At 50.1% G+C, this 15,242-nt stretch overlaps 1 protein-coding gene across 1 annotated transcript; it reads left to right on the plus strand.

Moving 5' to 3' along the window:
- The first annotated feature begins 373 nt into the window (after positions 1 to 373).
- LOC125510054 (probable glucuronosyltransferase Os02g0520750) lies at positions 374 to 3,152 on the plus strand. The gene is made up of 4 exons (XM_048675142.1): positions 374 to 719; positions 1,532 to 1,920; positions 2,085 to 2,326; positions 2,408 to 3,152. The coding sequence occupies exons 1-4, from the start codon at positions 569 to 571 to the stop codon at positions 2,919 to 2,921; spliced, it is 1,296 nt and encodes a 431-aa protein (XP_048531099.1). The 5' UTR covers positions 374 to 568; the 3' UTR covers positions 2,922 to 3,152.
- Positions 3,153 to 15,242: the final 12,090 nt, after the last annotated feature.

Raw genomic sequence — 15,242 nt, forward strand, 5'->3', positions numbered from 1 at the left:
TGGTGGCGGTTGGGTCGGCAGATTTCTTCGGGGCTCCAGCCATGGAGGGAGGGGAGGGGGAGTGCGGGAGGGTTTTGGGGAATGAGAGAGAAAATGGGAGCATTGTGTCCCTGACAGGCGAAGCAGTGGAGAACAAGGACGTGCGTCCAGCCCATACAGACGCTGTCCATCTCGACGCAAATGCAGCTCAAATTTGAGTTGGAAATGCGTTGACGACGGATAAAAACGGGTGTTTGGCTGTTTGCGCGCGTTTAGTCTCAAGCGACCATTTGGCACAACTCGTATTTCTCAAAAAAAAAAAACGGCCTAACTCGTAGTTGCGGTTGTTGTGGTCAAACGTGTTCCTTGACCCAGTCCATTCCCCCCGCTCCAGAATTCTGTCATCGCAAGCAACAAAACAAACCCCTGGTTTCGCTCTCTTCTTCCTCTTCCCTCTCATTCCTACTCCAGCAATCTTCTCCATCCCCCTCCCCTCCCCCCTGATTAAAGGGCCGCTCCCGCATCTTCTTCCCTGTCCCGCCTCTCGGGGAAGCCTCTGCTTTCTACCTAGCCGAGCAAGTTGGCGCCCATGGTGGGCGCGAGGCATGGGCGGCTTCTTCCTGTGGCGGCACTCCTTGTGGCCACCTGCTTCTCCCCTCTCTTGCTACCGCCGGCGGCCGCCGTCGACGAGCTGGATGGGAGTGGGAGGGAGGCTCAGCGGAACACCGAGCGCATCTCAGGTGACCTCCCCTTGCTCTGCCTTGCCCTGGTGATGAGTTCTGATTGTTAGGTCGTGAATCGCGAGCGTGCAAATAATTTGTTAAATTGTGGAGTCATTCAGTTCCCCAGTTGGGATTTTTCCCTTGTCGCGTTTCAACTTTCAATCGTGTAATATACTAATAGGACTCTCTGAATTTGATAGTGTAATTAGTTTGGGACTCTCTGAATTTGATAGTGTAATTAGTTTGGGACTCTCTGAATTTCCTTCTTGTCAAGTGGCATGCGTGTCTGCCTGCACGACCTGCAATTGGAAATTCTTGAGTAATGCCACTGACAGCGTCCCGCTCAGCTACCATGAGTGGTGGCATCGTGGTATGATTATATAAAAATTATGCTTGATGCATATGTCCCATGTATGCGTCCAAGGTCCAATTAATGGAGCAGTTGTAGGATAGGTAGTTGGCCAATAATACCCGATGATGATATGATATACTTTTCTGAGCGATGCATCATGTCTAAATGCTTTATTGAAAATGGACTTCCCTCATATACTCGCATTTCGTCGGTACACCATTAGTTGTCGTATGTACACATGATTTTTCCCACATCATTAGTTACTTATTAGCCTGTTCGGTTCATTATAGTTACTCCCTCCGTTTCAAATTACTCGTCGCAGAAATGGATGTATCTAGAACTAAAATACATCTAGATACATCCATACCTGCGACAAGTAATTCGGAACAGAGGGAGTACATGATTGGTCTCCTCTGTTTGTCCGTTTCATGTGGAGATTGTTGTGTTCTTCTACTCAACCAACATCATTGACCTGCAGGAAGTGCTGGTGATGTTCTAGAAGACAATCCTGTTGGCAAGTTGAAGGTTTTCGTCTACGACTTGCCAAGCAAGTACAACAAGAGGCTTGTCACCAAGGATCCCCGATGCCTCAACCACATGTTTGCCGCTGAGATATTCATGCACCGTTTCTTGCTCTCTAGTGCAGTGAGGACGGTTAACCCTGAAGAGGCCGATTGGTTCTATGCTCCTGTTTACACTACTTGTGATCTAACTCGTGCTGGACTTCCGTTACCGTTCAAGTCTCCAAGGATGATGAGAAGCGCGATCCAGTTCATTTCAAAGAGGTGGCCTTTCTGGAATAGAACTGATGGAGGAGATCATTTCTTTGTCGCTCCACATGATTTTGCGGCATGCTTTCACTATCAGGTAAGGGTATATCGCCTTACCTGCTTCGTACCTTCCTTTTTCTTGGTACTACTACAGCTGGTCACGATTTAGTTTCACTAACAGTAAAACTTTGAGCCGGTATACCAGGCTTCAGCAGCCATTTGTTCTGAACTTATATGTGTAGTGGCCATTTGTCTTTGTAGGAAGAGAATGCTATTGCGCGTGGAATTCTTCCGTTGCTACGCCGTGCTACATTGGTTCAAACATTTGGACAGAAGAATCATGTTTGCTTGAAAGAGGGATCTATTACTATACCACCATTTGCGCCACCACAGAAAATGCAGGCTCACTTAATTCCTCCTGATACTCCCCGCTCAATCTTCATTTACTTCAGAGGTTTGTTCTATGACAATGGGAACGACCCTGAGGGTGGGTATTACGCAAGGTAAGAATACTCCCAGAGACGATACATATCTTGCTACTGATATTTGATTCTATCACTAACTTTATCGAGTCTGTTATGCAGAGGTGCTCGAGCTTCATTGTGGGAGAACTTCAAGAATAATCCTCTGTTTGATATCTCCACCGAACACCCTGCCACCTACTATGAAGATATGCAGCGCTCCGTCTTCTGCTTATGCCCGTTGGGGTGGGCGCCATGGAGTCCTAGGTTGGTGGAGGCTGTGGTTTTTGGCTGCATTCCAGTCATCATAGCTGACGACATCGTGCTGCCTTTCGCCGATGCAATCCCTTGGGACGAAATTGGTGTTTTTGTTGATGAGGAGGATGTGCCAAAGCTTGATTCAATTCTCACGTCGATTCCGATTGATGATATCCTAAGGAAGCAAAGATTGCTCGCCAACCCATCAATGAAGAAGGCCATGCTGTTCCCGCAGCCAGCGCAACCTAGAGATGCATTCCATCAGATTCTAAATGGCCTTGCTCGCAAACTCCCGCACCCAGAGACCATATACTTACAGCCAGGTGAGAAGCATCTCAACTGGACAGCTGGGCCTGTTGGAGACTTGAAGCCTTGGTAACATAAAAGCTTCCTTGTAAGACCTGGCTTTCTTGATCTTGTGAAAAGTTCTGTTTCTTTTATTACCTTTCTCTAAGAAGTCCGAAGATCCATAGAATTATACGATATTGAAGTGTGTTATATCCTCTGATGTCACTCAACTAAAAATAGAGGATCTTACGTAACCGGTTGTAACGTTGTAATTGTATTAATTGTATAAAGAAGTAAAGAAATGAAATGAGTGTTCTTGTCATCTTGTGAACCTAAGAATCAAATTCAATTTTCGCTAGTCAGGAGGCTGTGAACCGGTAATGAAGCTACACTATCATATATATATTTTTCACCTACTCCAGAAGTTGCATTTCAGCCGCTCCATCTCCTTAAGCTCATAGTTCATACATATTTCCACATTGAAGAGATACGATTTACAAATTTCTGAAGGTTCACATACGTGTTGCACTCAAGATGTTTTACTAGATTATGATGACGCATTGCTGTATAGTAAATTGTATAATCATATAATCTATCATTATATCATTAACTTGTATGGTTCGCATTCCTATCTATTTTTACAATATAATGGTGGGAATTCTGTAAAAATGTGGAGACACAAAATATACAAAGTTAATAAGTTCAAATTGAATTGTAAAAACGTCTTACATTAAATTAAAGAGGTTATATTTATTTTGAGGTCATACAATGAAGCTATGGGAGAGAGTTATTGAGCACCGCTTAAGAAGTATGGCAAGCATGACCAAAAGTCAGTTTGGTTTCATGCCTGGGAGGTCGACCGTGGAAGTCATTTTCCTGGCATGTGTAGGCGAGAGATACATGGAGAAAGGGCCCTGCATATGGTGTTCATTGACTTGGAGAAGGACTACGATAAGATACCGCGGAATGTCATGTGGTTGGCCTGGGAGAAACACAAAGTCCCAGCAAAGCACATTACCCTCATTAAGAACATGTGCGATAATATTGTGACAAGTGTTTGAACAAGTGATGACGACACTGATGACTTTCCGATCAAAATAGGACTGCACTAGGGGTCAGCTTTGAGCCCTTATCTTTTCGCCCTCGTGATGGATGAGGTCACAATGGATATACAGAGAGATATCCCATGGTGTATGTTCTTTGCGGATGATGTGGTGCTAGTGGATGATAGTTGGACAGGGGGCTTTGCCCTGCCGACCTGAGTTCGACCCCTCTTCGGGGTCCCCGCAGAAATGATCGCCTCCATTGTACGCATCTGCAAAAGTTTTTTCTGGGTTGCTAAAGACCGTACCGTGCGAGCGGAGGCAGTTGTGTTGTGGCCTGGGAAACTGTGTGCACTCCTAACTGGACTGGGGGCCTTGGACTGCCAAACCTCAAGTGGATGAATGTCGCCTTGAGGGCGACATGGATTTGGTTGAGGAGAGTAGACGGGGATCGGCCCTGGACAGAGTTTCTGTTAGCTGTACCACCGGAGTCCTTGGCCATATACAGAGCAGTGGTGTTCGTGGATATTGGAAGTGGCACTAACGCCTATTTCTGGGAGGATAGATGGCTCGAGGGTGTTAGAAGGGATAGAGGGATTGGTGGAGTAGTTATTTATTGCTTGAGCATCGTGGGCATATATATAGAAGTACATGCTCAACTTGAAGTACAAGACAAGCCAGAACACAACGGCAGCGACGCAGACGGTGAAACTGGAGAAGAATCCGAAGGCAAGCCGACGGACCCCCCCCCTCCACAGTCGTAACGGTAGATGCATCACGGAGTCGTGGCTGGAGTGGAAACCAACGAGGTTTCTCAAGCAAAACGGTAGCCCTTTGTGCCGTTGTCGAGGTAGCCGAGAGTGTGGGTGGTGTAGCCGTGGTCGAGGTACTCGTGCGAAGAACGCCGTGGTCAATGTCGAGTCGGGGTAGCCGGTGTCGAGGTAGTCGCTGTGGAGCCGCGGGCACAAGGAGGCGCCGTGTTAGTCATAGGCGCAATGGTGTCGAGGTAGTGGTGCGCCGGAAGGAGGATGCTGTTGACGAGGCGTCGCACCGGGTTTGCCAAAGACGGGAACACGTCGTAGACGAAGGCAAGCGTCGATGTTGTCTGGACCGGGCATGTGACGAAGCACCGCACCAGGCTTCCCAGGCCCGAGGACATGTCGTGGACGTAGGCACGCATCGCTGTTGCGAGCACCGGGCATGTGTAGGTGAGGGACATGCACAAGCTGTACGCCATGTCGAGGAGTTGGAGGGGCCAGCAGAGAAAGAGACTCGATGAGGTGCGGTGCCAATCGACCGGGGGGGGATGTCACCAAAGGTGGTCGGAGTAGATGATGGTGATGCTAGCGACGTGCTGGTGCTGCACGAAGACGAAGGGGGTGGACTGGCGGCGTGACTCAGGTGAGCGAGCTGCAGCGGCGCCGAGGAAGAGCGGCGGCTGCGGCTTGGTTAGGAGCGCGGCGGCGATGCTCGAAGTAGGCGAGGAACCCTGGCAGCGTGACGAAGACCGGCGCAGACAATGGCGTTCCCACGCCAAAGGAGGCAGTGCGGCACATACCACAGGAAGTCGACGCGCAAGGACAGCGATGGACCGTAGGCCGCGGTGCTATGACCCGAAGGGGCCACACGGCGGCAGCAGGCGGGTCGGAGCGATGACCGAAGACCTCAGGCGGCAGTGGGGACCATGGTGTGACGCCGCCGATTCAATCGTACACTAATCGTACACGCAAACGTGTACGATCAAGATCAGGGACTCGCGGGAAGATATCACAACACAACTCTACAAAAAAATAAGTCATACAAGCATCATATTACAAGACAGGGGCCTCGAGGGCTTGAATACAAGAGCTCGATCATAGACGAGTTAGCGAAAGCAACAATATCTGAGTACAGACATAAGTTAAACAAGTTTCCATAAGATGGCTCGCATAAACTGTGATACATATCGAAAGAGGTGCAGGCCTCCTGCCTGGGATCCTCCTAAACAACTCCTGGTCGTCGTTAGCGGCCTGCACGTAGTAGTAGGCACCTCCAGTGTAGTAGGAGTCTTCGTCGACGGTGGCGTCTGGCTCCTGGGCTCCAACGCCTGGTCGCAACAAACGGGTATAGAAAGGGGGAAAAGTGGGAGCAAACCAACCGTGAGTACTCATCCAAAGTACTCGCAAGCAAGGAGCTACACTACATATGCATGCATTGGTATCAAATGGAAAAGGGGTAGCATATGTGGACTGAACTGCAGAATGCCGAAATAAGAGGGGGATAGCTAGTCCTATCGAAGACTACGCTTCTGGTAACCTCCATCTTGCAGCAGAAGAAGAGAGTAGATGGTAAGTTCACCAAGTAACATCGCATAGCATAATCCTATCCGGTGATCCTCCCCTCGTCGCCCTGTGAGAGAGCGATCACCGGTTGTATCTAGCACTTGGAAGGGTGTGTTTTATTAATTATCTGGTTCTAGTTGTCATAAGGTCAAGGTACAACTCCGGGTCGTCCTTTTACCAAGGGACACACTTTCCTGGGTCCACATTTCCCAACACGCTCGATCCCCTTTGTCCGGACACACTTTCCTGGGTCATGTCCGGCCTCGGAAGATCAACACGTTGCAGCCCTACCTAGACACAACAGAGAGGTTAGCACGCCAGTCTAAATCCTATGGCGTAGGGGTCTGGGCCCATCGCCCATTGCACACCTGCATGTTGCGTACGCGGCCGGCGAGCATACCTAGCCTTCCTTATACAAGAGCAGACGTTCCAGTCCAGCCCGGCGCGCGCCGCTCAGTCGCTAACGTCAAGAAGGCTTCAGCTGATACCACGACGTCGAGTGCCCATAACTGTTCCCGCGTAGTTGGTTAGTGTTTATAGGCCAGTGGCCAGACTTAGATCAAATATCCAGATCTCGTTAAGCATGTTATTTTGAAATAACCGCGGACACCGACCAGGGCCAGGCCCACCTCTCTCCTAGGTGGTCTCAACCTACCATGTCGCTCCGCCACAAACATCCACTTAGAGGTCCGTCGGGACAAACGTCCTTTCGGACCCAATTCATGAATCACTCGCGGGTACTCTACGAGCCGACCCGACTTTAGTCATCACAGGTATCATATAATATGTATATAAGTATACACCCGTGATCACCTCCCGAGTGATCACGGCCGATAGTATAGCATGGCAGACGGACAAGAATGTAGGGCCACCGATGATAAACTAGCATCCTATACTAAGCATTTAGGATTGCAGGTAAGGTATCAATAACTGTAGCAACAATGACAGGCTATGCATCAGGATAGGATTTATGGAAAGTAATAACATGCTACACTACTCTAATGCAACCAGTAGAGAGAAGAGTAGGCGATATCTGGTGATCAAGGGGGGGGGCTTGCCTGGTTGCTCTGGCAAGTAGGGGTCGTCGACAACATAGTCGACCGGGGCACCAGCAGCGGCGTCCGTCTCATAGTCTACCGGAGAGAAGATGGGGAAGAAACAATGAATACAATGCAAACAGATGCATAACGATGCATGACATGACAAGTAGAGGTGCTAGGTGTGCCCTAACGCGGTATGAGGTGATACCGATGAAGGGGGGAAACATCCTGGAAAATATCCCCGGTGTTTCGCGTTTTCGGACAAATGAATCGATGGGGGAAAGTTACGTGATCGCTATGCTAGGGATGTGTGGAGGACGAACGGCTGCGTATCCCAATTCATCTCGTCATTCTGAGCAACTTTCATGTACAAAGTTTTTCCATCCGAGCTACGGTTTATTTTATATTAATTTTAAAAGATTTAAAACATTTTTAGGATTTATTTATTTATTTTAGATCAACATTATCCAAAATAGTGCATGCTGATGTCATCAGCATGACGTCAACAGTCAACAGGGCGTTGACTAGGTCAAACTGACGTGTGGGTCCCGTTCGTCATTGACTAGACTAACTAATCATGATTAATTAGTTTAATTAGTTAATTAGTTTCAATAATCGAAATTAATTAAGTTAATTAATTCTTTAATTAGTTAATTAATTAATTGTTTTTATTATTTTTATTTTTAATTCTTTTTTATAAAACATTCTAGGGGTCAGGGGCCCTAACGGGCATGGGCGCTAGCGGGCACCGGGTTAGTGGGGGAGCACCCGGTTGGGCGCGGGCGCCAGACACGGCGTCGCTCGAACGGGAGCGCCGGCGAGGAGGGCGGCTGCTGCGCGGGAGGTGCTGGGCGCTGGCGGCTGTGGCGCGACCTCTGCTGGTCCTGGGCGCTGGGAGCGGAGCGAGCAGGGTCTGCCGGGGAGGCGCGGTCGGTGCGGCACGGCAGGGCGCAGGGTAGGCGTTGCCGGTGCGGGGCGACGGGCGACCAGGGCCCCCGCCGGCGCGGGCGAGCGCGAGGGGAGGGAGCGGGGCAGCTATGGCAGGGGGACTCAGGGGTGAGGCCAAGCAAGGGTGCGGCGCGGGCATTCGCGGGAGCAGGCCAAGGGAGCAGGGCGCGCGACCGGCAGCGCGTGCACGCGGGCGCATGGCCAGAGGAGTGGCGGGCCGCGTGGGGCATGTTGCGGGCGGGCGCGGCCGCACAGGGGGTGGGGTGGGAGCGCGCGCTAGTGAGGGCAGAGGCGGCCGGCAGTGGCAGACGGAGGCGGGGTAGTGCAAGGCTTTGGCGAGGCCGGCGGGGCTAGCCGCAGCGGCTAGCGGAAGGAGCGGCAGCGCTGGCAGGCCGGGGCACGCGCCAGTGAGCGGCGCAGGGTAAAGCCGGCGAGCGCAGGGGAGCGACACGAGAAGCGGAGGTGCCGGCGACAGGTTGGCCGGACAAGGTGTGGCATCGCGGCCGCGACTAATGGTGCGCGAGTGTGAAGGACAGAGGGGAAGAGGCCGGGCCTCACCACAGGATGTAGGGACTCTGGTAGCGGGGTTCGGGGAGGTAGACGAGGACGAGGTCAACGACAAAGAGGAGGAGGTCCGGCGAGGAAGCGGTCCGGCGAGTCGGCTTCGGGCAATCGTGAGGTCCAACAGCGTCGAGGTGGATCGAACCCCTCCCCAATCCAGATGGGATCGAGAGGAGGGGGAGATGTGGGTGAGTGGGGGGTGAGTGGGAGGTGTTTGTTAGGGTTTTGGGGGTGGGCTAGGACGGGGGTGGGCCGGCCGGCTGGGCTAAAGCCGAATTGGTCAAGGGGGTTTACCTTTTGTTTTTTTATTTTACCTGTTGTTTTGTTTTTACTTTTTATTTATTCTTTTTTTTCTGTTTTATTTTAATTACATTTTATTTTAGTTTTAGTAAAACATACGCTTAGCATCTAAGATAGTATTTCAACCTAGTCCATAGTCACAAAAAGTCTATTTCTCAAATAACTTAGTTTGACATTTTATTAATTATAAAAGGTATTAAGATATTTATTTTTGCTACTGTTTTAATCATTTTAAACTATTTAAGAGTTTTATAAAAGTGTAGTTTCTTCACCAACATTTATATGGACTAATTGGCACAAACCGAACATATTGGTTTTAATGTTTCAAAACTTTCATTGTTTGACTTCATTTTAAATTTTAAATTCGAACTAGGTTTTGAACTAACGCGAGTTTATCCATAGTAAACGAGGTGACGTGGCATCATTAACAAGGAATTACTGTAGCTTAATTATCCGGGCGTCACAGCGGGCGGCGGCGCTAGAGCTGAATAGGCGGCGGAGCGTGGGTCGATGCAACCGCGGAGGATGGCCTCAGGGCGGCGGCCGGGAGCGCGTATCGCGGCACTGCGGCCCGAAGGGGTGACGCAGCAGCGACGCGGGAGTCAATGCGGCCACGAGAAAAACTACGGGACGGCGGCGCCGAGGTCCGACGGGGCGACACAACGGCAGACCATTGCTCGATCGGTGGAGGGACGTGCTAAACTTGAGGATGATCTTTACGAAATCCTGTGAAGGCGCGCACAAACGACTAATCAGACCGATCGCACCGCAACGATGAAGTGGATCGCGTGCTCATGGGTGATCCGTCCAATCACTCGCAGGTTGAAGTTGCTGATCGGCATACGTTGTGCAGCTTTAGGGTCAGGTACCAAGCTAGGTCCAACCACGTACACCACAAAAGTGGCCAACATGGGGCCATGCGAGATGCATGCATGGGTAACCAGAGCTAGCACGTTGTAGTACTTGTAGCGTGGCGTACGCGCTGGACGCGGAGAGCCGCGGTACGAACAGCTCGCCATCACAATAATGTTGCCTGCGCAAAGTCCTCGTGATGCGTCCAGCCGAGCAGGATGGTGGCCAGGCGGTAGAGGATTCCGATCTGACCAGGACGACCACGCCAGGCGAAGAAGAACAGACGGGCGCACGCATGGACGACGACCGTTGCAGGCCACCGTGTGTTGCGCGAGGTCGTCGTGTCGAAGTAGTGGCCGGTGTAGTCGATGCCAAAGTCGAAGTAGAGGCACGCAAGGGTCGACGGATGGCGGCGGGCGACGCAAACCGATCATAAATCAAAAAACCAAAATAAAGTACCGATCAAGACGACCGGCGCGAGAGAGAAAACCTGGATCAAGGATCGGGAAAAAGACTCTCTAGGGCAACCGATCAACACAACTGACGGACGAACCCTAGGTATTGGTGGCGCGGCCCCCGGCGGCGGTCATAGAGGCTGACGCTCCAGAGGCGGCGCACGGGTTCGGAAGCGGCAACCGCTAGGGTTTTGGATCAAGATTAGGCTGATATAATGTTACAAAGGGATAGAGAGATATTGATGAAATAGTTGTTTATTGCGTGAGCCTCGTGGGCATCCAGGCTATTCTGTTTCGCGTAACAGAATATTATTCTATTTCGCTACTTGAACTGACGGTTTCAGGCGCCTGTACTGATGAAAATTGAGGCGTCGAACTTATCCTCCTTGATTTTTTTTCATCAGAACAGGGTGTGTAATATATCATTGAAAAGCTTTTGACATCTAGATTACAATAATATAATTTTTTTTTGCAAAATCATCATGGTTTAAGGGTAGTTTTGAAAAAAAAACCATTTTCTTCAAAACCGTTATGAAAAAAAATGGCTCTTTCAAAACTGCTCTTAAACCATGATAATTTTGCAAAAAAAATCTATATTATTGTAATATAGATGTCAAGAGCTTTCCAACGATATATTACACACTCCGTTCCGACGAAAAAAATCAAGGAGGATCAGTTCGACGTGATGAAAATCGTCAGTACAGTCGCCTGAAACCATCGGTTCAAGTAGCGAAACAAAATAATGTTGTGTTACGTGAAACAGAATAGCTCAGTCCTATATAGGAGTACAAAACAAGTCGAAACATATCCTAGTATATTTCATATTTCCTAATTAAACATAATACTGAGGGGGCGGGAGTTTAAGCAGTCGCGCCACAGCTTTACGACCGGGTACGCCTGATGACAAGAGCATACAGGACGGTGCATGATGCTTTGGGTGGAGCGTGGCCAAGGGACGTTGGGCCTGATCTCAACGCTGACGAGCTGGCCGAATACCTCACGCTTTGGGGCTTGGTGGCGACCATAGAGGTGATTCAGCAGGATAGGGAGGATACAGTGAGATGGGTGTGGGAAAGCTCCGGCAAGTTTTCGGTCAGTTCAGCCTACAAGTGCTGATTTCTTGGGAGGCAGACGTATCCTATGGCAAGGTGTGCTAGGATAATCGTGCTCCGCTTCGGTGCAAGATCCATGTTTGGCGAGTTTTTAAAAACAGGTGCTGGATTTCAGATCCCCTTGCCCGGAGGGCCCTGCCGCACCAAGCACTGTGCCCTTTTTTGCGAGAAAACTTCCAATTTATTCATCTTTAATCATGGCAATACAACGAACACCAGAAATAATAAAAATTACATCTAGGTTCGTAGACCACCTAGCGATGACTACAAGCATTGAAGCGAGCCGAAAGCGCGCCGCCGTCATCGCCTCTTCCTCGTCGGAGCCGGGCAAAACTTGTTGTAGTACATAATCGGGAAGTCGTCGTGTTAAGACCCCATAGGACCAGCGCAGCAGAACATCAACCGCTGCTGATGAAGAGTAGCGTAGATCGAAAGCACCGTGCCCTTTATGCGATCAAATGCCAGAAAACTGTGTGGATCATTTCTTACTATCATGTGTATTCACTAGGACGGTTTGGCATAAGATTTGGAAAGCTTGGGGCCGACCGGAGTGGGACACCGGAGGCGGAGGATAGGCTGGTCGCTTGGACAAGAGCGCTTCACCAAAAGGATCGAAGATCCAAGGATCTGCATTCTGTCTTGCTGTTAGTGACGTGGGAGACGTGGAAGCATAGGAATTCTATTGTCTTCTATGGTGCAACTTTGTCGGAGGATAGATTGTTGCATAGGATTGTGGAGGAGGGAAAGGCCTGGTGTATGGCTAGCCTTAGGAGTCATGGGTGTAGCACTTTGCATGATAGTTGGCCGCATGGGTGGGTGGGGAGGAGGGCGCTTCCTATTTAGCGCTGCAGGCGCTATTTTGTGTGCATTTTGCAAACTGGCGTCTGCAGGCCTCCGCGCTGTGCCGGCCCAACTAAGTCTCCTTTCGGCTTTTTCTAAAAAGGCAAAAAAAGCGCGCCAGGAGAAATTCGATCCAAGAACCTCCTGTAAGGTGGTGCACTCTGCAAACCACAAGGCCACTAAGGCAGTTTTGTTGTATGACATCTTTTCCACTCTTTTTTTCTTTCCTTTTTCCCATATTTTAATTTTTCGCTTTTAATTTTTCGTCCTTATTTGATGATTTTTTAATTCGTGAACTCTCTGCAAATAGATGAACTTTCTCTTCAAGTAAACGAACTATTTTCATTTCTCGATGAACTGTTTGTCAAAATCGTGAACTGTTTTTCTAATTCGATGACCTTTTTTTAAACTCGATGAACTGTTTCAATTTGGATGAACTTTTTCCAAATTCGTTGAAATTCTTTCAAAATTCTATGATCTTGTTTCCAATTTGATGAACTTTTTTCAAACTTGATGAACTCTTTTTGAGTTTGCGAATTTTTTCAAAATATATAGAACTTAAAAAAACGAACTTCTTTTGAATCTTGAACTTTTTTGGACACATGAACTTTTTCGATTTGGTGAAGTTTTTTTGAATACGTGAACCTTTTTTGCATGCTCATGAACTTCATTTGAAATCTATGAACATGTTTTCAAATAATTGAAAAATGTAAACGTTATGTAACCAAAATGTACGTCTAAGTTTATGTTCTTAAATGTTCCCTGCTGTAAATAGTTAATGGAAGTTAGTCGGTCGATTTGCCAGCTCCGCTCTCTGGAATCGCAATGGTGCGAGTTCGAATCCATGTGGAGAACCATTTTTGTGTGGTTTTTTTTTTGCGGTGCGTGGTCGTGGGCCGGCCCACCCGGACGCTGCTGCAAGCGCCAGTTAGTTGCGCCGCACTGAAAGCGCCAACCAGGAGGTTCCATGAGGAGTAGTCCTTTTTGTATTGTCCTCAGGCGCGCCTGTAAACTGTGGATGGGGTCTCCCCTTTTCTTCTATCAATACGAGATACACATGTTTGTGCGTATTCTAGAAAAAGAAAAAGAAAAAACATTCTCTCTTTATGTAATGCCGCGGGTGTCGGATTTGAGGCTCCACAGACCCAAGAAAGATTTGAACTCTGAGGTGTGTGCGAAGAACTCAATCTCCCCAGCCTACCAACTCGACGCTCTCTTACCCTAGCTCGATGAACGGGAAAGGAAAGGGACACGACAGTTTACCTAGGTTCGGGCCATCTTGCGGTGTAATACCGTACTCCTGCTTTGGGGTGATTAGCCTCGCGGTGGGCTGAGGATGAACTAGTACAGAGAAAGAACTACCTCAGGAGGCCTGTTCTTGTGTTGGTGTGAGCTAGTGGGGGCTCGGATCGGATCGGAACCGGACCCCCCCCCCCTATTGTGGTGGCTAAGCTATATTTATAGTGGCATTGGTCCTCTTCCTCCAAAATGAAGGCGGGAAGGGATCCCACAATGTCCAAGTTTGAAGGAAGACAAATAGTACATCTTATCTTGACGAAAGGTGGTCTTCGCCTGCAAAGCTTCTGGTCGTGACATCGTGGTGATCTCGGCGATGACCTCCGTCCTGCCGTCCTGCGGACTTGGTCTTGTAGCACAGGAATGGAAACCTTTGGCTGATTCTTCGGGACTCCATGCCTGTGCTTGCCTCCTTAGCACCAAAGAGGAAACCTGTTGTACTACGACCGCTGGCGCCCGCCTGGCCGTGGTCGTCATGGCATACGTCACCTTCGCCTCATGAGGTGAGCACCTACATAGGACTCTCTACTCCTGAGGAGCTGGCCTAGGGAGGCCGCTCCCACTGGAGGTCTTGGAGTCGTCCCCCTCGCCAGGCTTGGCACCCCTCGAGGGTCTCGCTTTGTTGATGTTGAAGATGGCCTGTACCAGGCCATTGATGGTGCCACGCCATGGACCGCAGGCAGGCAAGTATGGGTCCCCTGGTTCCCAGAATGCCGACAGTAGCCCCCGAGCCCGAGGCGCGCTAGGACTTGGCTTTGAGGCGGAGCCAAAGGGTAGGGGTGAAGTGCGGCGGGCCCCAATCGCCTGCGGCCGAATCGACGCATGGCGCTTGATGGGACATGGGTGTCTCCGCTTTGCCATGCTGCCTCGGCAACCATCCCGGGCTGACAAAAAGACCGGCGCTTGCCGCTGAGCCTTCATTGCCTTCCATTCGTCTTACTCCATATCCCCTTTTTTCTCCCTGCTGATAGCGCCTCTAGATCTGTCGAACTTTCCCCAGAGCTCTCCACCGATGGCAGCTGAGAAGATGAAGCCCGCCACTCCTTCCGCGCATTCAGGCTCCTTGCCCGAGCCGGCCCTTAGTGTGTCCACCATCACCGAGGTGAAGCACCTCACCGCCGTGCTCCCGCTAACGGCGAGTAATGACAATGAGGGGAGGGAGACATAACTTCGGGTCGGCTGCACCAAGCAGGACACCTTAGCGAGGACCTTCTATCCCTTCTTCCTTCACAGCGTTTTTGCGTTGCTTATCCCTCCTTTCTCCAGTTTCTTCTTCGCCGTCCTCGACCATTACTAGATCCGCACCCTTCATCTCCATCCCAACTCCATCCTCATCCTGTCGATCTTTACCTTTTACTGCAAGGCGTTCGTGGGGGTGGTGCCCTCTGTTGCGTTGGTCCACCAATTCTTCTACCTCCGGATGCGCAGCTCAACCCAGTGCTCTGGGTGCGCCCTCTGTTGCCTCATTGCATCCCACGACAGCAACACACTCTCTAGGACTGGGAAGAAGGTGGAGGACTTCCGGCGCAAGTGGATCTTCATGGACGCCAAGCGCCTCCATGCTCGGCTGGAGCTGCCGACCGCGATGCCGGCGAAGCTGGACCGGTGGGCTCACGAGAAGCTCACTGACCCCCGGGCGGCGCC

The sequence above is a fragment of the Triticum urartu genome, chromosome 5, assembly GCF_003073215.2.
Source record: "Triticum urartu cultivar G1812 chromosome 5, Tu2.1, whole genome shotgun sequence".
In the NCBI taxonomy this organism is placed as follows: Eukaryota; Viridiplantae; Streptophyta; class Magnoliopsida; order Poales; family Poaceae; genus Triticum; species Triticum urartu.

Bases quoted from the DNA above. Each gene is read 5' to 3' on its own strand.
- LOC125510054 (XM_048675142.1), top strand. From the start codon at position 569: ATGGTGGGCGCGAGGCATGGGCGGCTTCTTCCTGTGGCGGCACTCCTT. The intron at 720-1,531 runs GTGACCTCCCCT...ATTGACCTGCAG, and splicing joins GAACACCGAGCGCATCTCAG to GAAGTGCTGGTGATGTTCTA. The intron at 1,921-2,084 runs GTAAGGGTATAT...TTGTCTTTGTAG, and splicing joins CGGCATGCTTTCACTATCAG to GAAGAGAATGCTATTGCGCG.